This window comes from Elephantulus edwardii, unplaced genomic scaffold (genome assembly GCF_000299155.1).
Source record: "Elephantulus edwardii isolate Elephantulus edwardi_28Jun2011 unplaced genomic scaffold, EleEdw1.0 scaffold00296, whole genome shotgun sequence".
NCBI classification, from domain to species: domain Eukaryota; kingdom Metazoa; phylum Chordata; class Mammalia; order Macroscelidea; family Macroscelididae; genus Elephantulus; species Elephantulus edwardii.
In genome coordinates this window covers 1,863,637-1,885,671 of record NW_006400046.1, presented here as the reverse complement: position 1 = coordinate 1,885,671, position 22,035 = coordinate 1,863,637, and the positions used below count along the sequence as shown (strand labels likewise).

At 45.7% G+C, this 22,035-nt stretch overlaps 1 protein-coding gene across 1 annotated transcript in view; it reads right to left on the bottom strand.

The window, feature by feature from the left end:
- The window catches only part of CACNA1A (calcium channel, voltage-dependent, P/Q type, alpha 1A subunit), a gene marked incomplete at its 5' end in the record, with an annotated part of 317,117 nt that overhangs the window by 238,294 nt on the left and 56,788 nt on the right, over positions 1–22,035 (bottom strand). Inside the window, 2 exons of the mRNA XM_006900825.1 lie at positions 19,250–19,389; positions 21,828–21,933. Of these exons, the coding sequence (XP_006900887.1) occupies positions 19,250–19,389; positions 21,828–21,933 (246 nt within the window). The remainder of the gene's footprint in view (positions 1–19,249; positions 19,390–21,827; positions 21,934–22,035) is intronic.

Sequence of the window (22,035 nt, the reverse complement as noted above, 5' to 3'; positions counted from 1 at the left end):
TCTTGTTGCCCATAGTGGTGACTCATTTGCCAATACAACCTTGACTGCCTGCTGTCTCCTCCCTGGCTGACCCTCCTGCCTATATTTCCTGGGTCACCTAGTAAGTTACTAGCCCTCAAATCATTGACCAAAGTTTATCTGGAAATTTTAAGCATAAAAGGGAGTTTTGTTTTGTTTTTGATTTTTAATGTATTATTTGTATGTGTGTGTACCGTCCAATTGGATCTGACTGGTACAGGAGGAGATTGCCCCTTCTTCTCCAGCAGAGCATCTGGTGGATTTGAACTGCATACCTGTGGGACTGTAGTACAGCTTCTTGCCACTAGGCCACCAGAGCTACCTTAAAAGGGAGTTTTAAGAAGCTTAAATAATCAACTAGGAGCCAGAAGGAGGGCCCTGGCTTGGAAAATAAGCAGGCTTCAACAGACCCTAAGGTAGGAACCCACCCCACCCCACTGTGTCCCTCATGAAAGCATTTGAGTCATCTCTTCATGTTTTTGTCACTGACACCTTCAAATCCTGGGTGGGAGCGTCTGATGAGCATAAGAGAGGAAGAATTATCTTTCAACTTTTGAGGTAAGTATGGAGTCCTGTGACTCAGCACTGCTACCCAAAAGGAAGGTTCTCCCCAAACTGGAAGGGAGGTGGGCGTCGAGTACCCAACTAACAACAGCAAATCACACTTGAATTTGTTAACTGGTCTATGGAACTGGGCCTGGATAAGTAGCAATAATTATTATCATCATTATAATAACAGTCATTAGTCTGATAATAGCTAATATCATTGAGGACTTATTCCGTGCCAGGTTCTGTATGCAATGCTTTTACACACATTATCTCGTTCAATTCCACTATCTGAGGTAGTTAAATTATGATTCCCATTTTACAGATGAGGAAGCTAAGGCCCAACCACGTACCAAACCTCCTCCTCCTTCTTCAGGTCACCACGGTAAATAACCATTCATAAACCCAACTGGTCATCAAGTCTCTGAAACAATCCTATGAGGTGGGGGAATGTGTTGTGTTGTTATGTGCTATTGATCTGGTTATGATTCAGTGACTCTGTGTACAACAGAATGGAACACTTTTGCCCTGTGCCATCATTATAATAATTGCTATGTATGAGTGTATTGTCACAGTCAATGTGTCAATTTCTTGCTGAAGGCCTTCCTTCACTACCACTCCCATTTCCCAGATGAGAAAACTAAGATTCAAAGATGGAGAGTAACGTGTCTAGATCACACAGGTTGGACACAGTAGAGGTGTTTTGTTTTTTTTCCCTCCTACATGTACATTGCAGAGACACTGATTACATTTTTCAAGTGATGCAACTGTCCTCACTCTCATTTTCTGGAAAGTTCCTCCCCATTAACATGAACTTGCTGCTCCCTATCCCCCACCAAGGTTCCTATCTAATCTTTTGAGTTGCTGTGGTCAAGTCAATCTCACTTACATAGATCTTAAAAGAACACAAGGTTAAAAATTAAAAAAAAAAATAAAAAAGAGGAACACAAAGTTCATGATAGACTTCTTTTACTACTTAAGCCAAATAATTATTTCGTTTTCAGAAAACTTCAGGAGATACTTTTGGTTTAAGGTTTAAAGACTATCAAAAGGCAACAATTCTGGGGATTCATTCAGCATCCATGATTCCATAAAGTCTGGATTCCAGGGGAAGATGAAATTCGGTTCTGTATTTTTTCCCATTTGGAGCTGAGTTTTGAATCTGTTCTAACTCTAAAGCCCATGGTCTCTACTACCATGCTTCTTCTGACAGATACGGGGGTATAGGGATCTTCTAATTTAGAACTGTCCCCCTAAGAAGCAGTTGGGTCACAAAGCAATGTTGCAATCTGAAGGATCTTCTTGCACATCTTTCAATGCAGGATTCATCTGAAACCACGTGGTTTCTCTGTCCACGGTATGTCACACTCGGTATGAAGTTACCCAACACTGCACCTCAGTTTCGGTTCCTATGGAAAATTCTCTCTTCTTTCTTTGAGGTTTCTCAATTTCATTTCATGTAGATCACAGAATAAAACCTTCCCAGATATACCCTGCACACTTCATGAAAATCTGGAATCTATCCAGATTTTCACAGTCTGATGCAATTAAAATCATACTGATGAAGTTGTTATACATAACAACATACAAATCTTTATTTTCATCATCTTCCCAGTTTGTTCACCACTACATCCTTCTGATGTAATATCTGCAGTGAGGAGGAAAAAAGATCTAGGCAACCAAGCTATTTCCCAATAAGTGCACCTAACGAATACATTTCTGGCACTGATGATAGAAATACCAAATGTTTTCCTCTTTCCTTTCTTTGCCAAACATCCCACATGGGCAGGCCAGACCTCCTGCATTCTTTGTCCTCAATCAAACCCCCAACATCAAGATTTCATGCATTTGAATGTCCCTGTGGTGAACTCCATCTAAGTCATTCTTCTAAACACAGAACCACAGTGGTCTTTTCTCATCTACTCTAGTTGGCATAGCTGAAGACAGCTTGATTTTCCTCCTAACTATTGATTCAGTGACTGGGGTAATCGGGATGGGTGTGTCAGAGGCAATTTGATTGGCGCGGGATAGAGCAGGGTTTAGGGCTGTTGTACATAGGGTCACTACGAGTCGCAAAAGACTTGACAGCATATAACAACAACAAACATCTGTTCACCACACTTTCGTTTCTCTCTCTGTTCCTCTTCCTCCTCCTAGTCTACAAGAGTAGATGGCTCCCTGGCCCTCTGTTCCCATCTTCTTGTATCATCGTACTCACAGGGTTCAGTCATTTTCCAGTATTAACAACAACTTTTATTGGTGGCTGATTCTCACGTCTGCTCAGGCAAGCCAAATTCCAACACCATCTCTACCATATTCATCTGCTTCCCAATTCAACTTGGGTGTCTCCATGAGGCCGTAACACAACTACAATAAGTTCACAATCTTCTTACAACTGCCCCAGACCCTGGACAGTCCTGTCATTACCTAGTCAACAATCAGTTGATCATCACGTTTTTGAGTCGGATTCCAGCCCCCACCAATAAAATAGTTCTTAAAATCTATCCTTTCCTTCCTATGTCCACTAAACTACCTGAGTCCAAAAAACTCTCCAGCATGGTGCTGAGTGCCATCTTCATTCCAGGACCATACTCCTTCACAATCCTATTACTGGCTATATGTTACTGAGCTTGGACTAAGTACTAAGAAGTCCCTGACTGGTACAAACACTTAAGCACTCAGCTACCAATTAATAGGTTGGTAGTTCAAACCCAACAAGAAGTACCTTTGGTGAAAGGCTTGACAACCTGCTTCTGTAAATTCAGCCACGAAAACTCTATTCAGTGCAGTCCTACTTAAAAACATGGTGACACAATGAGGTGGCATTAACCTGACAGCAAATGGTTTGGTTTTGCATCTTGGCACTACCTTATTCTTGTTATGTGCCATCGTGACAGCTATGACTCATAGTGAACCCATAAACAATGGCTCTTAGCTTTGCCTTATTCTGAACCACCCTAGCCTGTCTCAGCCGAGTCTTGACACACCTGACCCCACTGCCACAGTCACTATGGCAATCCATCCATCCACGGTCTTTCTCTCCTGTGCTGACCCTCCATCCTTCCAAGCATGATGTCTTTCTCCAAGGACTGGTCCCTCCTGGTGACATGCCCAAAGTATGTGAGACAGAGCTCTAAAATCCTTAGCTCCAAGGAGCAACCTGGTTTCTCCAGGACAGGTACTATGCCGTAAGAATACTTATCTCTGCTATAAACACTGGTGGACAGGTCTCCATTTGTGCCTCAGTTTTCATTTCCTTGGGGTATATATTCCAAGCAGTGGAATAGCTGGGTCAAATGGACTTTCTATGTTCAGCTTTCTGAGGAAACGCCAAACTGCCTTTCAGAGTGGTTGTACCATTTTACAATCTCACCAGCAGTTTATAAGACTGTTCATAGCAGCGTTATTCACCATCGCAAGAACATGGAAATAGCCCAAATGTCCAACCACAATCAAATGGATTGAGAAATTATGGTACATTCACACAATGGAATACTACACAGCACACAGAAGCAATGATTTTGTAAATCACTGCTAACTTGGGAGGGACTGGGGAGCATTATGCTAAGTGAACTCAGTCCTGTAAGGACAAATACTGTTTAAGACCATTATTGTAGAACATGTATGAGGATCCAAAGGGGGTGGGGGGAGCAGAGGGATGAGGATGGGTGGGGTGGGGATGGGGATGGGGTTAATCATAGAGCGGCACAATTTGATGGGTGGGGGGTGGGTAAAGGAAACGGGAAAGATCTGGGGTGAAAAACAATGTATACAAACTTTTTTTAAAAAAGAATCATCATCTCATTTAATCTTCACCCCAACTCAGTGAAGCCAGTATGACTATGAGGCTCATTTAACGGATAAATAAATGGAGAATTTGGGAGATAAGACTGTCTTCCTACAGCTGTACATGTTTTAAAAGGTAAAGCCTGCATTTTAACCCAGGGCTCTAAAGTACTCTTTATTGGAATGATGTTGTTTCTTACCCGGGTTTGTTAAGCTCTGGTTTTCAAGTCAATGCACAAGAGAAAAGTTATATGTAAAAACCCTTTAAACCACCCATAAAGTAGAGGATATATGGTTTTGTATATTAAAGGCTGGATAGTACTAAGTGCTCATAATGTGTATAGCAATATGTGGTACAGAATATGAAGAATGACAGGCCACACAGACAGCAGCACTGGCTGTCATCCAGCCATTTCCTCCTCTCATCTTTCCCACAGATAGAGCCAGCCTCTCATAAGATGGCAAAAATGCCAGCTACTCTTTCTCCCAGAATTCTCAGGCATGATCAATTTAAAGGGAAAAGTCTGTTGGGAATTCTAGGATAGATTCTTCTTCTTGGTTAAAAAGAAAAAGAAAATCCATTGCAGAGTTTTCTCTCTTTCCACTAACATCTTCCTTTTTGGCTGTGTGAGCAAGTGCGGTGGCAGCCACTTTGCAACCCCGAGGCAACAAAGCCCAAGGTCCAAATTCAACACATGGCAAAAACTGGAGTGGATGGTGAAAAGACATCAAGAAGATATCATTGAACCATTCACTTGACTATGGCGCACTGATTTGCAGCATTCTGGGCAAGTCAGGTAACAAAAACCTCTTTGGCTTAAAGCCCAAATCCCTTTTTGTTGACTTCTCTGTCACTTGCAGCAAAAAGTACTCCTAACCGGCACAGCAGATTCTATAAACACAAAGAAACAACGTATTTTGTAGTTGAAAAAAGCTTGGTAAGTGTAGCAGCAGGTGGACATGTTAGATGAAATCTACTTAATGATTATTAGATTATCAAGTAGGAGGGAATCTATTAAAAACCGAAATTGTTCCTCATTTTGGTATGTGTAAAAGTACATGTCAAGGATATTTTATTTAAGTCATATTGCTACACTTGCTAACATTTTCTGCTTGGAAAACGTCCAGGGCTATTTCTTATGTCTCACCATTCTAGTTTATGAAGACATCCCAGTCTGATCCCTCCTGTCCACTCAATCTTAGAATTGTTCTAGTCAGCATCACTGAAACACCACCAAGAAGCCAAGCGAACAACACTAACCACATTTCAATGCCCAGACTTAGAAGACTGAGGTCTTATCTTGGCTCTGTTCCTGATGCACCCTTAAGCGCTGTGGACAACCCACCAAATATGCCTGTGAACAGTAAAAACAAAAAAACCCAACAACCAGAAAACCACACCGTGTCTTTCAGTAAGTGCAAAAAGGCTCTGACTTTAAGTTCTAAACTTCTAAGGCTCCAAGAGACCCCAGGAAGAGCAAATGGTTAAATGTTCAGCTACGAAGCTAAGGGCTGGAGGTTCTAATTGATTCAGAGACACCTCGGAAGGGAGGCCTGGAACTCTGCTGCTGAAATCCCAGTCACTGGAAACTTTATGAAGTGTGCTTCTACTCTGACACGGTCAATAAACCTGGGCAGGCGGTGACTCGGCAGCACCTGGTTTATGGTGTGGTTAAGTATTCAGAGGAGGTGTACACATAGGCGAGTCACACACCCAGAAAACACACACAGGCTGGCTGGCTGGGTGGGCGATGTGCACAGCTTTGCACAGCAGGCCCGAGGGCACATTCCTGCTCTCCCATTTTTAGCAAGCCTGTTTGTATTTACGCCAACTTAGTCATGCAAGGTAGCTAATAAAGCTGCTTCTACAACAGTTTCAGTCCATGTGGCTCTGAGACACACTTAAAGAAATACTTGAGGAAGGACCAGATTGACTCCAGCCACAAGGGTGTGTCAGTGGTTAACTGCCCTCCCTAACCTACTCTCCCATCCCAACCCACATAGACACAGGTGCTTGGTGGGCATTTCTGTCTCTAGACTGTTCATTTTACCGCCCTTCTAAATGTCAACAGGCTATACCCACTGCTGGTGTGCTCACTGCAACTCACAGAGACCATAAACAACAGAGCAGAGCTGTCCCACAAGGTTTCTGAGGCTGTAAATCTTTATGGGAACAGACTGCCTCATGCATACCTGCAGATCAGCTAGTGGGTTCAAACTGTCGACCTCTCAGTCCACAGTCTGACACTTCACCCACTTCGCCGTCAGGGTTCCTCTACATGATATAAAACTAAGGCACTAAACTCAATGTTGTCCAGTTGACTCTGAGTCACAGCGACTCTCAACGGGGTTTCAGGGGCTGTAAATCCACATGGGAGATTTCCCATCTTTCTCTCTTTGAGTGGACTTGAACCACTGACGTGTTGCTTAGCAGTCCAACACTCTATGGCACCAGAGCTGCAGGAACTAGAACCTCTGCCATCAGAACACTGACTGAGCCCCTACTGTGTGCCAGGCACTATTCTACACACCGAAGACAGGACTATGGCCAGAAGAAATGAAACAAATGCCCAGCCTTTGTGGCAGTTATATCTCAGCTGAGGATTCAAGTTCAAAACCTCACTGTCATCAAGCGGGAACTGACTCATGGCTGGGAGTTTCGGAGGCTGTAAGTGAGAGGAGACTGCACATCTCTCTCCCTTGGAGCTGCTGGTAGCTTTGATCATGTTGTACTTTTGAGTCAGAACTGATTCAGTTAAGCTTCCAGCGGGTTTTCAGAGGCAGTAAACTGGACCAGAGAAGACTGTCCATCTTTTCTCCTGCAGGATTCGAACCCCTGCCTTTGGGTTGGCAGCACAACTCCTTACCACTACGCCATCAGAGCAGTCAATGCTGTTGTTGGTAGGTGTTCTTGAATCAAGCAGGACTCATAGTGATCCTATGAACCTTGTCTTATCTTGTGCCGTCCTCACAGTCTCTGACACGCTCAAGCCCATTGCCGCGGTCACTGTGTTAATCCACCCAGTTGAGGATCTTCCTCTCCTTTGCAATCCCTCCACCTTTCCAAGCATGATGTCCCTCTCCATGCAATAGTGTATCCTAGCAACACGTCCAAAGCATGTAAGATGAAGCTTCATCATCTTTGCTGCACCTTCTCTAAGACATATTTATTTGTTCTTCTGTCAGTCCATGGGATGCTCAGTACTCTACTCCAAGACCACAGCTTAAAGGTATCGATTCTTCTTCTATCATCCTTATTCATTGTCCAGCTCTCATATGCACAGCAAGTGACTGAAAAGACCATGGCCTGAACCAGACGCACCTTAGTCCTCAAACTGACAGGACTGCTCCTCAGTAGATTAGATCTAGTTACTCTCAATTCCATCAGAGAAGATGGATAAGAAGGATCAATGACAAGATTACAGAAAAAGAAACGCATATTAAAGTGGACTGTGGACTCAGGGGGAGGGGGAGGGTATAACAATGCAAGAATTTTTTTTTTCTTGAAAGAGAAAAACAAATTGGGAGGTAGGAGTAGATAGGGAGGAAAATGTGCAACAATGAATGAATGGGGAAAATTAAATGGAAAGAATATGCTGTAAAAATATATACGTTGCATTAAAAATCATTTTAAAAAAAGGATCAATGATGCCTGATCTTCAGAAAGCTGTTGGTATATGGAAGCATCACAGTCAGAGGAAGAATTGAGGAAGTGTTAGCATTGTACATATGAGGCCAAATAATGAGGGCACGGAGACTTGAAGGTGGAGGTGACTCAAGTAGCTTTTGGGGAGACGAGCAGGCCAAGGCGAGGGAGCAGCAGGTGCAAAGTCCCTGGGTGGAAACTCGTCTGATGTGTTGAAGAACTCAGAACTCGCAGGAAGGCTGGCTCAGCTGCAGGGAGGGAGGGGGGCTGGGACAGCAGGTGGGAGGTGATGAGGCCAAGCACGAGAGTGAGACAAGTTGGAAACCACAGGAGGAGTCTGGGCAGAGGAGCAGATTTGATCTCATTTACGTGTAAAAAGGATCCCTCTGGCCGCTGGTGTTGACAACAGGCTGTGAGGAGGGGGGGCAGATCCACAGAGCAGGAGGCAGGAGGTGATTATGGTGGAGATGGGGGTGGTGGGGAGACCTAGAATGCATGTTAAGGATGGAGCCTATGGCATCCATGCAAGAGCTGGCTGCAGGGTTGGAGGGGGGGGAGTGCAGGGTTGGAGATGGGGGAGCGCAGGCTTTTTTGGCTGAAACACCTGGAAAGACAGAGCTGCCATCCACAGAGATGGAAAGATGGGAGGGGCCACTTCAGAGGGACACTTGGGGGCTCTAGTTTGCGCATCTGGGCTGCGAGACGCCAAAGAAAACCCCAAGTGGACACTTTAGGAGCTAACTTGGCTAGAGACATCAGTTTTAGAAACATCTACACCCTCAAGACTGGATGAGCTCATCAAGGGAGTGAATGAAGCCAGAGAGATGAAGAAAAATGGGGGTTTCATTTTCTTCAGCCTTCCCAAACCTCAGCCCAGCCCTCTACCACGGGCCTCCCGGGTCAGGACTGAGTCCTCCAAGAGGGAGAGAAGCTTGCCCAGCCTCTCCAGGGTCTGTAATAAGATAGGGTCTCAAGGTCCTGCTCTGCTCCTTGTACAAAGTAGAACAGCATGTCTCCTGCTCAGTAGCCTCCGCCCCGCCTGAACCACCCGCCTGCTTCCTGTTCCGCTGAGGTTTCTCTGCCCGCCAGGCAGCTGCCTTCCGGTCGTGGCCAGGAGACAGAGCCATTAGCCCTGAAAATCGTAGAGGCAGTGGCCAGATGCCCCTCTGGAGGCAGGCTGGCATTTGTCACAGCAATTCAAAAGGACAAGACCTCAGTCAGCCCCTAAACCTTTGGAGAAAGGAGTGGTAAGGTCTTCTCCAGGCTCATGGGTCAAGAAGCTCAGGGCCTCCTCCCTTGTTTCTCTGGGGAACAGTGTCTTCAGTTAAGGAAGGAAGGAAGGAAGGAAGAGGGCACATTTATACAGCAGGGAGAGGGCGACGTGTCGAGTGCGTGTCGAGTGCTGTCCATGGTGCTGAAAGCTCTAACCCACTAATATCCTGCAGTCTTACTCCATTTAGTTTGGACTCTTTTAAAGCAGATCCCAAAACAAAATACTGGGTACAGATGGTTAGTTTGGGAGGTGATCCAGGAACTGCAAATGGAGAACTAGGAAAAGAGTGATCAGTTAAAGGAATTCTAATGAGTGGTTTAATCACAGTAACCAGGGCCCGATCATTTTGTGGGCCCTGTTGTTGTTGTTGTTGTTGTTAGGTGCCTTCCAGTCGAGTGTGACCTATAACGACTCTATAAACAAGACTCTATAAACAACAGATCTGAACCCTGTCCTTTCCTGTGCTATCCTCACACTTCCTGACATATTGGAGCTCATTGAGGAAGTAACCGTGTCAATCCACCTGGTTGAGGGTCTTCCTCTCCTTCGCCGTCCCTCTTCTACCTTTCTGAGTATCATGTCCTTCTACTAGCAACATGCCCAGAATGTGTGAGGTGAAATCTCATCATCTTTGTCTCTAAAGAGCACTCCGGCTGTACCCTCTCCAAGACATAGTTTCTTCTTTTGGCCGTCCATGGGATGTTCAGTGCTCTTCTCCAACACCACAGCTCAAAGGCATCCATTCTTCTGTCATCCTTATTCACTGTCCAGCTCTCAGATGCAGAGCGAGTGACTGGAAAGACCATGGCCTGAACCAGACGCACCTTGGTCCTCAAACTGACATCATTCCTCCTCAATAATTTGGAGAGGACCCTAACTGCAGATTTTCCAAGTGCCATACATCTCCTGATTTCCTGACTGCTGGTACCAGGAGTGTTACCTGAGGATCCAAATAAGATGAACTTGTTGACAGTTTAGATCTTTTCTCCATCTATGATGATGCTGCCTATAGGTCTAGTGGTATGAATCTTTGTTTTATGACATAGAGATGCAATCTATATTGAAGGCTATATTCTTTGATCTTCTGCAACAAGTGCTTCAAGTCCTCCTCAGCTACAGCAAGCAAGGTTGGGTCGTCTGTGTAACGCAGGTTATTGATGAGTCTCCCTCCGATTCTGATGCCATATTCCTCTTCATAGAGTCCAGCTTCTCGAATCATTTGCTTAGAATGCAGACTGAAAAGGTATGGAGAAGGAATGCAATCCTGATGCACTTCCTTCTTAATTTAATAAAAGACTCTAAAATTTGCGCTATAGCATTGAGAAGCCAAAACAAAGGGAAAACATGCCAAAATAGAAGAGCTGAACAGAAGATTTCAAAAGGCAGCTTAACTAGGCAAAGAAAGGTATGATCGTGGAATCTGCAAAGAGTTAGAATTGGAGAATGAAAAGGGAAGAACTTGTTCTGCATTTCTCAAGCTGAGAGAACTGAAAAACAAATATAAGCCTTGAATTGCAATATTAAAAGATGCTACGGGCAATATGTTGAACGACCCAGGAAGCATCAAGAGAAGATGAAGGGGATATTCAGAGTCATTGTACCAAAAAGAACTGACTGACACTGAAAAATTTCATGAAGTATCAAAATGAGCAGGAACTAATGGTAATGAAAGAGGAAGTTGAAGCGGCACTGAAGGCATTGGCCAAAAAAAAAAAAAAGAGGCCCCAGGAATCTACGTTATACCATCTGACTTGTTTCAGTTAACAGATGCAACCCTGGATGCACTCACGAGTCTATGCCAGGAAGTTTGGAGGGCAGTTTGGAAGAGATCCATATTTGTCCCCATTCCCAAAAAATGTGGAAACTACCGAACAATATCACTGATACCACATGCAAGCAAAATACTGCTGAGGATTATTCCCAAACAGCTGGAACAGAAGTTCAAGTAGGATTTAGAAGAGGTCATGGTACCAGGGATATCACTGCTGATGTCAGATGGATCCTGGCTGAAAGTAAAGAATACCAGAAGAATGTCTGTTTGTGCTTTATTGACTATGCAAAGGCCTTTGACTGTGGATCATTACAAGTTAAGGTTAACATTGAAAAGAATGGGAGTCCCAGACCACTTGATTGTGCTCATGCGGAACCTATACCTGCACCAGGAGGCTGCTGTGTGAACAGAGCAAGGGAACACTACGTTGTTTAAAATTAAGAAGGGAGTGTGTCAGGGTTGTCTGTGGACCCTGACAGACGAGAAAACACCTGAGCTATCACGCTGAGCAACAGGAAAACCACAATAGTTATTTATACACCAGCTGCCTCACTCATACCAGAGTGTCAAGTGTCTGGAATGGCTCTTGTCACACAGAGAAAGCCCTTGACTGAGAAGCAGAGCTGGGGATGGTGGAGGTGGGAGGCAATCTGCTTGCATAACTGTCCACTGCAGTGGCAGGTACCTCAGAAAGGCGCTGGGGAGCACAGGGTGGGGCGTCTGGAGCATCAAAGCTCAGACACTAAGGGAGAGGGAGAAATTGGTTTTAATTTCTTTTCCTTTCAGTTCACTACCAGCTCCCCCTGCTGGAAAACCCAGCAAGGGTTGAGTGGGCAGTATCTGTGACATACAGTGCCTTTTCCTACTCACCAGCCCGACAAAGTTGACTCCTTCATTGCGTGTATCTTACAGGTGAGAAAAAGGGAGATTCAGAAAAGTTACCTCACAGCCTCAACCTTGCTTTCTTTTCATGGAGCTTCAAAAACACAGCATTAAGACCTATTTGTCTCACACCTGATCTGACATCAGGGTTGTCACTAGGGGCTGTTGAGCTGTCCTTGACCCACAGTGACCCCAGGACACAGGAGGGTAGGCTGCCGGACCCTGCATCAGCCTCACAATTTCTCATCGTGTTGAAGTCTTTCCTCTTTTCTTTTTTAATAAAGCTTTTTTTAATTGTGATTTTAACGGAAGTGTACAGAAAAGTTAGATTTTCATCCACTCATTGTTGCACTTTTTACCGCTTCCCTTCCTTGCCCCTCCCTCAGTTCACTTTTTTAAAAAAAAAAAAATTCTTTCTTTTCCTTTTCAAGGAGAAGAGTGAACTGGGAGGGGGGAGAGGATGGACAGGGAGAAAAGTACAACAATGAATGAATGGAAACTCTAAGTCTTTGTAAACTTTCATTAAAATTAATTAAAAAAATATTCAATCATTGTTGCTCAAGTTTTCCTCTTTTTCACTGTTCCTCTACTCTACCAAGCATGTTGTCATTGTTGTTGTTATGTGCCATCAAGTCACCTGCAGCCCTACACACAGCAGCTCTGAACCCTGCCCTGTCCTGAACCAGTCTCACTGATTCCAACACACCAACCCTCACTGCCCCAGCTCCAAATCGGAGGGCTCGGCCTCAGTTGCCCTTATTCACTACTCTACCCTCTGTGTGCTGTACTGTGTACTGTGCATGGGTTAGGGTTAGGGTTAGGCCTGTTGTATTTCGGAAGCGGATGGCCAATCCTTCTTTAGAGCATGTTTTCCTTCTCAAATGACTAGTCCCTCCTACTCTCATCCCCGAGGTACAGAAGGCAAAAATCTTGCCATCTTTTACCTTCAAGGGGCATCTGGCTGCTCCTCTTCTATGACAGATTTGTTTGTTCTCTTGGCAGTTCAGGGCACAGGCCATAAACGATTCAACTACTTAACTTTCTGTGTCTATGAACTACTATGTTTCAGGGAGCTCTGGTGGCCCGGTGGTGAGGAGCCGCACTGCCAACCCAAAGGCATGTAGTTCGAATTCACCAGCTGCTCCAAGGGAGAAGGATGTGCCATCTCTTCCTGCACCATTTACTGCCTCTGAAAACCCGCTGGAGGGCCAGTTACGAGCTAGATCCGACTTGATGACCTATAACAGCATCTCTTTTATCTGTCAGCTGTGTATCCTGGTGGCTTACTTGTTTCTGTGATGCTCAAAGTGATGTCACTGATCAAGTACCAGTAGGATCACCCATGGTAGCTAAGTCCCAGCGTAGCTTCCTCACCAAGAAAGACTAGAAAGAAAGGTGTGATAATCTACATGCCAAAATTAGCCAGTGGAAACCTTATGGATCACAACAGAATACTGTCCAATGCTGATCAGTTTCTGGAAGACGACAATGTGTTCGGTGAAGATGAGGCTGGGTGAGGGTGCGACAGAGCTGTGATGAGAATAACTAGTACAACAGCTCCAAATAATGAGCATTCCATCAACTGTGTGAGTGATGAAGGACCAGGAAACACTCTGTTCTATTGTACATAAAATCACCATGGCTCAGAGTTGATCCAATGGACGCTATCCACCAGTCCACCCCGCCCCCATCCATGTACCATGTATCTATCATGTATGCATGATCATATATCATATATCAACATTCATGGAAAGCCTCAAATCCTAAGGCAACTTACTGGACCTTCCAGAACATGATTATCACCTGGGTCCAGCTTAACCACCATTTATTTCACTGAGCACCTGTTCCATGTGCCAGATACAGGGCTAGACCCACAGATATGAAGGTGTTCACCTGCATCTCCACCCGGCAGTGTTCACAGTTTCCTTTTTTAACCCGCAGAAGTGTTTTACTTGATCCTTCAGATATTTATATATCTTTGAGCATTACAGGAAAAGCTCTGTCAGTCTCAGAAATCTAGCCAACCTTCTCAAATCTTCCTTTTACACATTTCCTGTATAACGATTGAGCCTTCAAATACAATAGAAAGACGCTTTCAAGGGGTTTGATAAAATTACAAAGTTAGACATTCTCTGAGGCCTTGAGTTAAGCAGAACAAACAAAAATCCACAGGTAAGATCTTTTCTGCCAAGCTACACCCGAGAAGGCACAGACCTGGACAGTCTATGAAAAATGAATGATGATTTAATCTTGAAGCTTCCTAAGGATGTGGGAAGACACAACGGCAACCAGAAAGTCCCTGTTAAAAGTCACCTTTGTCTCAACATCCAGTTAATACACCTGAGTACCCTCCAGCACTCAGCACAAAATTAAGTCTTCATCTCCTCTGCCTTGCAATTGACACTGGCCGGAAGACTAGACTGCTCCCGGTCCCAGCTTATAACCCAACAAGACACTGACCAGCCCCCACCCTTGGAATATAAGGCAATGAAGCCTGAGTGATGTGCTTGATTTGAAGGAGACAGAATTATGGGATGGTAAGAAAGGATGGTTGATTATGAGAGAGATAGAAGCAAGGAAAGCAGAAGCAGGGAATGAACCAGGAAAGGAGAAGGGGAAGAAGAAGGATTAGAATCTAGAATGGTGGTTTCTCATAGTTTAAGAGTTCTAGACCTTCGATGAGAAGCTGATGAAAATAAAGGCCAGATAAACATACATGCACATGCCATTTTAAAGGCTTCATGGGCTTTCTAAATTCCAGCTACCCTCAGGACCTGTCCACTCTTGAGGAATTCTCATCCAGAAGCTCTGAGATACCAGTAAATCAGAAAAAAAAGGACCACCTAGTTGTGAGCAGGGAGCCGATACAAACACTCAAGGGGCAAAGCGGCCCATCACAAGGTCGCCTTTCCATTAATGGTCCCTAACTGAATCTCACTTCATGCTCCATAGCCGGTGAGCTTCTCAATGTGTTCCACAGACCACGGCAGAAGGAACGAGGGGTTCTTGAGGTTCTTTCCTACCAGCAAGGACAAGTCATCATGCCCTGCTAGCAGAAGCTGGCCCCCAGGGAGCCTAAACCGGCACAACCACTTTGCAGAGCAATTTGGCGGCATCCAGTGAAGCTAAAAGACTGTAGAGAGCACGACTCAGCACTTCTACTCCTGGGCATGTGCCCTAGAGAAACTCGCTTGCAAGGAAGAGGGGCAGCTTGGTTCAAAATAGCCTGAAGCTGGACGCAACCCAAATGGATAAACACATGGTCAGAGAGTCATACCACAGAGCACGTGACAGCGGGGACAGCGGGTGAATGAGGACGACCTATCAATCAGCTCTGTCTCAGGAGGAGTGCAAGAGGCAGGCTGCAGGTGGAAACACATTTTAGGAGAAACATGCAGCTGGGTTGCTCCTTAGAAGTAAGGAGGGCAAGGCTTTGTCATCCTGTGTACTTCAGACATGGAGTCAGGAAGGTCCAGACCCTAGACAAGGACATGGTGCTGGGCAAAGTGCGGGATCAGCACAAGCGAAGACCCTCACTGGAGATCATTCGACACGGGGGCTGTCAGCAAGGGCTCAGGCCGAGCAGTGGTGGTGGGCATGGTGCAGGACCAGGTGAGAGGGTGGTGGGGATGGCCCAGGACGAGGCAGTGTGTTGCTCTGTTGGACGTTTACATCACCACCCCATCGTCTATTTCTTAGGGGTATGTACTTATGCAAGGTGGGACCAGTCCTAGGGGAGGAACATCATGCTTTGGCGGTTGGGAGGACAGTGCAGGAGAGGAAGACCCTTGAAGAGATGGACTGATTCAATGAGGGGGGTCATGAGATAATGGGTGAATCAGAGACAGTGAGATTGGCACAGGATAGAGCAGGGTTTAGGTTGCTGTGCGTCGCAGGTGACTTGACGGCACATAACAATAACATACTTACGTAATAACAACGGAAAGACATGACTGGAGATGATGGAGCACAAATTTGAGGCGTATGCTCTGGCCTGGGGAGGGGAGGGATCGGGGCCAGGGAGGCTCATGATATAATCTCTCACAGAGGTTTCACTTTGAGAGCTAACTCCGCGGCTCTCCTGCCCTCATCTTCTCTGCTCTTCCTTCACTTGTTCCTCTCCAAGCACCCAGCCTCTTCTCTTCTCATCAAACACCAGACACAGTCCGGCTCAGGGCACTGGCACAGGCTGTATCCTCTGCCCAACATTCAACTTCCTTCAGCTACCTGTGCGGCTCCTCCCCCACCTCCTTCGGATCCTCCTCCAAACATCACCTTCTCAACGATGTCTTTCCTGGCTACCAGCTTCCCTACCCTTAACTCATGGTATTCCTGCTGTGTTTGTCCTCTTGAGTCCTTATCAATATCCAACGCATGTCTGCAGGTGTTGTGTGCTGTCAAGCGGCTTCTTGTTCAGTCTTTTTTTTTTTTCTTTTTGTATACCATCGAATCGGATCCAACCAGCACAGGAGGAGATTACCCCTCTTTCTCCAGCAAGCATCTGGCGGATTCGAACCGCACACCTTTGGGATGTCAGTGCAGTATCTTTTCCACTAGGGCAGCAGAGCTCCCTCAAGTGGGTTCTTGACACTAGGTTTTTGACTCAAGGTTCACAGCGACCTTCTATGACAGGGCACCCTCTGCCTCATGGGGCTTCTTAGGCTGAAATCCTCCAGGTGCAGGTTTGCCAAGTCTTTTCTCTTATGAAACTGCGGATGGGTTTGAACAGCAGAGCACTTACCCATTACATGGCCGGCACTCCTGTTCCAACACACTCGGTATTTGCCCGTTCACTCATTCCTTTAGTTCTCCCGGCTCTCCCACTAGAATAAAACCCCATGAAGGAAGGGGCTCTGGGCTGTCTTTTCCCCTGCTGTGCCCCAGAGTCTGGTACCTAGCAGGTGTCTGATAAATATTCATTGAATAAATAATGCATATATACAAGTGTTGGTTAAATTATTCTTGACTACTTTTTGATTATCTGAGTTTATTATCAACATTCTTAGGAATAAAAAAAAAGTCAGCTTGGTGGCTATCTCACAGCTGAGTTTTCTAGCAGGTAAGAGAGAAGAGGCTAGCTCTGGAGGCCTAGTGGCAAGTGGCTGCACTGCAATCCCAAAGGTGTGCGGTTTGAATCCACCAGATGCTCTGCTGGAGAAGGAGGGGAAATCTCCTGTACCAGTCAGATCTGATTTGACAGTACACACATACAAAAAAAAATTAAAAAGAAAAGAGATAAGAGATGGAGAAATGACATCTACCTGGAACCTTGGGTTCAAATCGACAGGGAACAAACAAACATGGGTCCCTCAGTGAACTTTCAAATCCTCCAGAGCTGGCCCAGACTCCTCACAATAGAGCACTCACATCAGAACTTGTTACAGACAAGAGTCAATGTGATACACAGCCCCTTCCTGGGGGAAAGTGACACCATTCTGGACAGCAAGTGTTCACAATCTGGATAGCAAGGGATCAGCAGACACGGCATGAGGGCCAAGTTCATAGCATCCGCCAAGAAAGTCAGGAGCAGGCGTAGCAGCAAAGCCCAGGGGAGAATGAAGAGGAAGGACTCCCCAGTGAAGAGGAGTCTTAGACAGGAAGAGACAGGATCATCCCAGAGGGCTGGAAGCAGTGGCAAAGGAGCCAGGGCTCAGCACGATGGCCATGTCCACAGTGAAATCTGAGAAAACGCCCGAGGGTCTTCAGCAGAGACTCGCAAGCTGTTCACCACATCTATTTCCCTTTCCTACTAAGCACAGCCTGGCTCTCAGCAACCCTGCAGTGAGGTGTGATCAACTGACTGAGTGCTGGCCAACGGGGTCCAAATGGCAGAGGAACTGGCAGCTCTATGAAAACTTCCCTAGTACCAACTCCGTGGGTATTTTTTGTTTGTTTGTTTTTATTCCACAGCTGGGTGTAGATAAGCACAGAGGTACTGAGAGTTGTGGACTGGCAATGAGGAGTCATACATAATATGACAAGGGCCAGTGTCCCTCCATCAACATTTTGAAGATAGAAGCCCATCAACTAGTAACACTTGTTTTGAACTTTGAGCAAGAAACAGAGTTCCATTGTGCTCAAGCCATTATCTCCTTTTGAGTTTTGTCTGCACAGTAGCTAGTGTTACTTCTACAGGGTTCTTGGCGGCAAGGGTCTACACTGTCACACCCCAACTATGGTTCATCGTGTTTATATATCTGAAAACTCGCCCAAGGTAATGGCTGGTTGTCTCCAAAGCCTTCGTCACAATCCCTTGCACCCAGAAGTCTTCAGTAAACACTCACTAACTTGAAAAAGGGCAAGAAGTCTGCTGGCAAACCAAGAGAGACACACATATGAACAAGAGTCCAATGCCTGAGTTCTGGAATCACAAAATTAAAGGTTCAAAACAGAGTGTCAGAGTGGCTTAAGCCAGCTCAGTCAGGCTGATGAACTCATACTAGAACACATTCAAATTTTAAACATTTGAGTGATCCAGAAGGCTAAATGTTGTAGGAAAATGTTGAGGTCCAGCCCTGGAATGTGAGGCGTGGAAGAGAGCTAGTAAGCCTTTTTAAGAGTCTGATACATGAGCTTGGGTTATTGACAAAAACACTGAAGGTGGCACACATCTAATGCAGCTCAACTGGGCGCCATCTTTGAGCTTGGCACCATTGTTTTTGACTCAGACAAACACGATCTTTGACTGATATGCAATGAGCACACTGTTCTTGTTTTCTAAGAGGGAGCTTGAGCTTATAGAAGGGCTTCAACTTGTAATTTATTTTTTTTCTTGTTCTAGCTAGCATTCTGGTACACTCACATTTAAAAAACTGACTCCATCCCAGTGTTACTTTGTTAGTCATAACTAAACCAGGCCGAACTAGTTCAACGCCCTGGTTTGAAATCCAGCTCTATCACCTCCTAGCTGGTCACTCTTTCAGCTTACTCTGTGTTTGAGTTTCCTCTGTGGTAAGCTGGTAGTACTGCTGGTGTTGCTGTCAGTGCCTGTTGATTTGTCTCTGACTCACGTCAACCTTGTGTATAACAGAACCAAACACTGTGTGTCCTGGGCCATCTTTATGATTGCAAGGGGACAGTAACAAGTACTTTGGAAGCAGGTGAATATAAAAATAAAAAGTCAGTGTTCACCCCCCCCCCATAAAGCTACTGTTCTCACTGTCATGGAAAGCGTCCACCATGGTAAAGAGGTGGGAAAGGAGGTAGGTGCACATTAACAGAGCAGGGGCTCAGCTCTCGTAAACCCAGCCTGGACCACACCAACCACTCCACTGCCAAAGCTCTCGGTACCCCTCGGCGAGACCATCCTGAAGAGCAAAGCACCTACCCTGTTAGCACCACCACAAAGTCCATGACGTTCCAGCCATTCCTCAAGTAAGAGCCTTTGTGGAAGGCAAACCCAAGCGCGATGATTTTAATTCCAGCCTCGAAACAAAAAATTCCGATGAAGTACGGTTCTGTGTCATCCTGGAAGGAAGAAGAGGCAAGGTCAGCGTCTCTGGCTGGGCAGTGGTCGTGGTCCTCAGCCTGGGCAGAGCCTGGCTCCCCCCTGGAAAGCACCCCCCTTTCATTGCCCCCGTCTCAGCACTCGCTGCTCCCATGCACCATCCTGCCTGAGCTGATGCCCGCAGACAAGAGAACAGCAGCCAAGAGGGGACACTCATCTTCTTTCCTCCTGGACAGCCTCACACCACATGGCTGAGGAAACCCATCTGTCCAGAGCTACGCTGGCCATTGCAGTTGCCACTGTCCACATGTGGCTGGTCGGATTGAAAATCATCTTCATGAAGTAAAATGCAAATTAAGTTCCTGAGTCACACGACCCACGTTTCAAGGGGCTGCCGTGCTGGATAGTCCATCATGGTCCAAAGTTCTACTGGACACAGATTTCAAAGCCCGACGTGGAAGCCTCGGAAGGTGGTCTCTAGGCCCCCTCCCCCTCCCAAAGCCTACGTCTGTGGAGCATCTCCACCTGTACATGCCAGCACAGCTGTTTTGCGGTTGTTAAAATATTTAAAGAGTATTCAAACCAGTTGTTAAAATACCTCTGCTGAGGCTGATAAACAGCTAGAACCCAGCTCTGGCCTCTGCAGCCCTTCCCCTCTGGTTGTTTTTAGCTGACAGCCCATCAGAGCTGAAATTAAGCTGTAAGTTCCATCAGAGCCCTCCTCATGGGCATCTGCTCATCTCGACACCACGCTCCTCCAACTGCAATCATTTGCATTCTGCCTTCATGATTTTTTTTCTAAATCAGCTTACCACTCATATCACTATTTGCTTACTATTCTACTTTCAATGGTCTATTTTTATTTAGCCTCATCAAAGGGGGGGGAAAGGCTCTTAAAATCAGAGGCTTGAGAGCTCCACTGCTGTCAAGTCAGTTCTAACTCATGGTGACCCCATGCAGGTCTCAGGAGAACCATATCCCAAAGGGTTTTCAATGGTTGATGTTTTGGAAGTAGATCCTTGAGCCTTTTGTCTGAGGCATCTCTGGCTGGATTTGAACCTTCAACCCTTTCCATTCCATTAGCAGCAGTGTATTAACTGTTTGTACCACCCAAGGATTCCAGAGGCTTGCTAGGTCAGTATATATATATATAACAGAGTATAAGAGTATAACAAATACATTGGAAGCAGGAGTGGCATTCACTTCCTAAATAGCATGCTTCTGGAAACTCTATGAACTTCGATAAATGTCAGTAGTTGTAGAAGGGCTTTCAAGCCTTTTGTTCATAGAATCACTATGAGTCGTGCTTGACTCAAAGGCAATCAACAACAACAGCACAACATAATAAATACATGCGTAGCTGTTAAAGTCCTGAGACAGTATTTGGTGTACTTCCATTAGGAAGGAGTGATTTCTAACAACTTCCTCTTCTTGAGGCCCTTGAGAGAGACAAGCCATTTGTGTCTACCCAGAGGGGTGTCTTGGAAGAACAGCCTGGTCACTGGAAGCCCCACGGAGCACAGGTCTGGCAGACACGGTGCTGCCATGAGATAGTGGTGACTCAAGGCAACTGGTTTTTAACACGTTGCTGCACACTTTCGTGCTTAGAAACACTTTTTTTTCCTCCGATGTATTACCGTCATTTGAGGCAATGTATTAGTTGGTTTTGCATTTCTCTGAGTGAGCAGGGCTGACCCCCATGTACAGGAAACACCAGGGGGCTAAAGGAACAGTAATATCAATAATATCGTAAGGAAGGAGCAGTCCTGGATGAGAATGTGGGCGTGACTCTGCCAATCTCACAAAAGTCAATGGCAGGAGGGAAAACTGGCAGCAGATCCCAAGTCTTCAGCAGCACAACCACCAAGATGAATCACACATCTTGAAATCAACCAGTTGGAACCAATCAATTATAAAAAGTCATTTCTGAGACTAACATGGAAATCTGACTATGGGCTGGATTTCGAATGATTCCAGGGAATGAACCGTGTTGGGATTTAAGAAAAATGCCTGTATATTTTGGGTGATGCAGACTTAGGCTGCTGGTGGTGACTCCTCATTCAAGAATGAAAATCCAAGGGGTAAAAGGACAGAGGAAGTGAAGGTGTCTGGGTCTTGACACCTGCTAGATCTGGAGAGGGGACTCACTGCATGGTCCCCTCTCCTTCTGAATGTGGTCAACGCCTTTCACGATAATTTTACTCTCAGGGTGATGATTTCATGGACAATGTGAGCATCATCTGTCACCCATCTCTTCCCAGATGACCCCAGCTCCACTGCTGGGTAAGGAGGGTGGGGACGGCCCCTCTCTCCCCTAGATGCTGGCAGATCATATAAATTGGGCTTTCTATTATTTGGCCCTTGGTTCTAAGACTAAGAGCTCCCTCTAGTCCTTGTTCCTCCCCCAACCAATTCACGAGGACAGCAAAGGCGAGACCCCAGAAGAGGCACCACTTACCAGTCGTTCTGACATTGGGGTCTTGTCATCATCAGGCAAATGTTGCTCCAGGGCGAGGACTATGCAGTTTGCTATGATGGTGGCTAAAATCATATATTCAAAGGGAGTACCGGAGAGTTAAGGAAAAGCTTTCTGGCTTAGTGAACAGAATACAGAGAAGGGGCATTCAGAGGGGTGCATGCCTTGTTGGTTCAAATCCTCCTGAGAT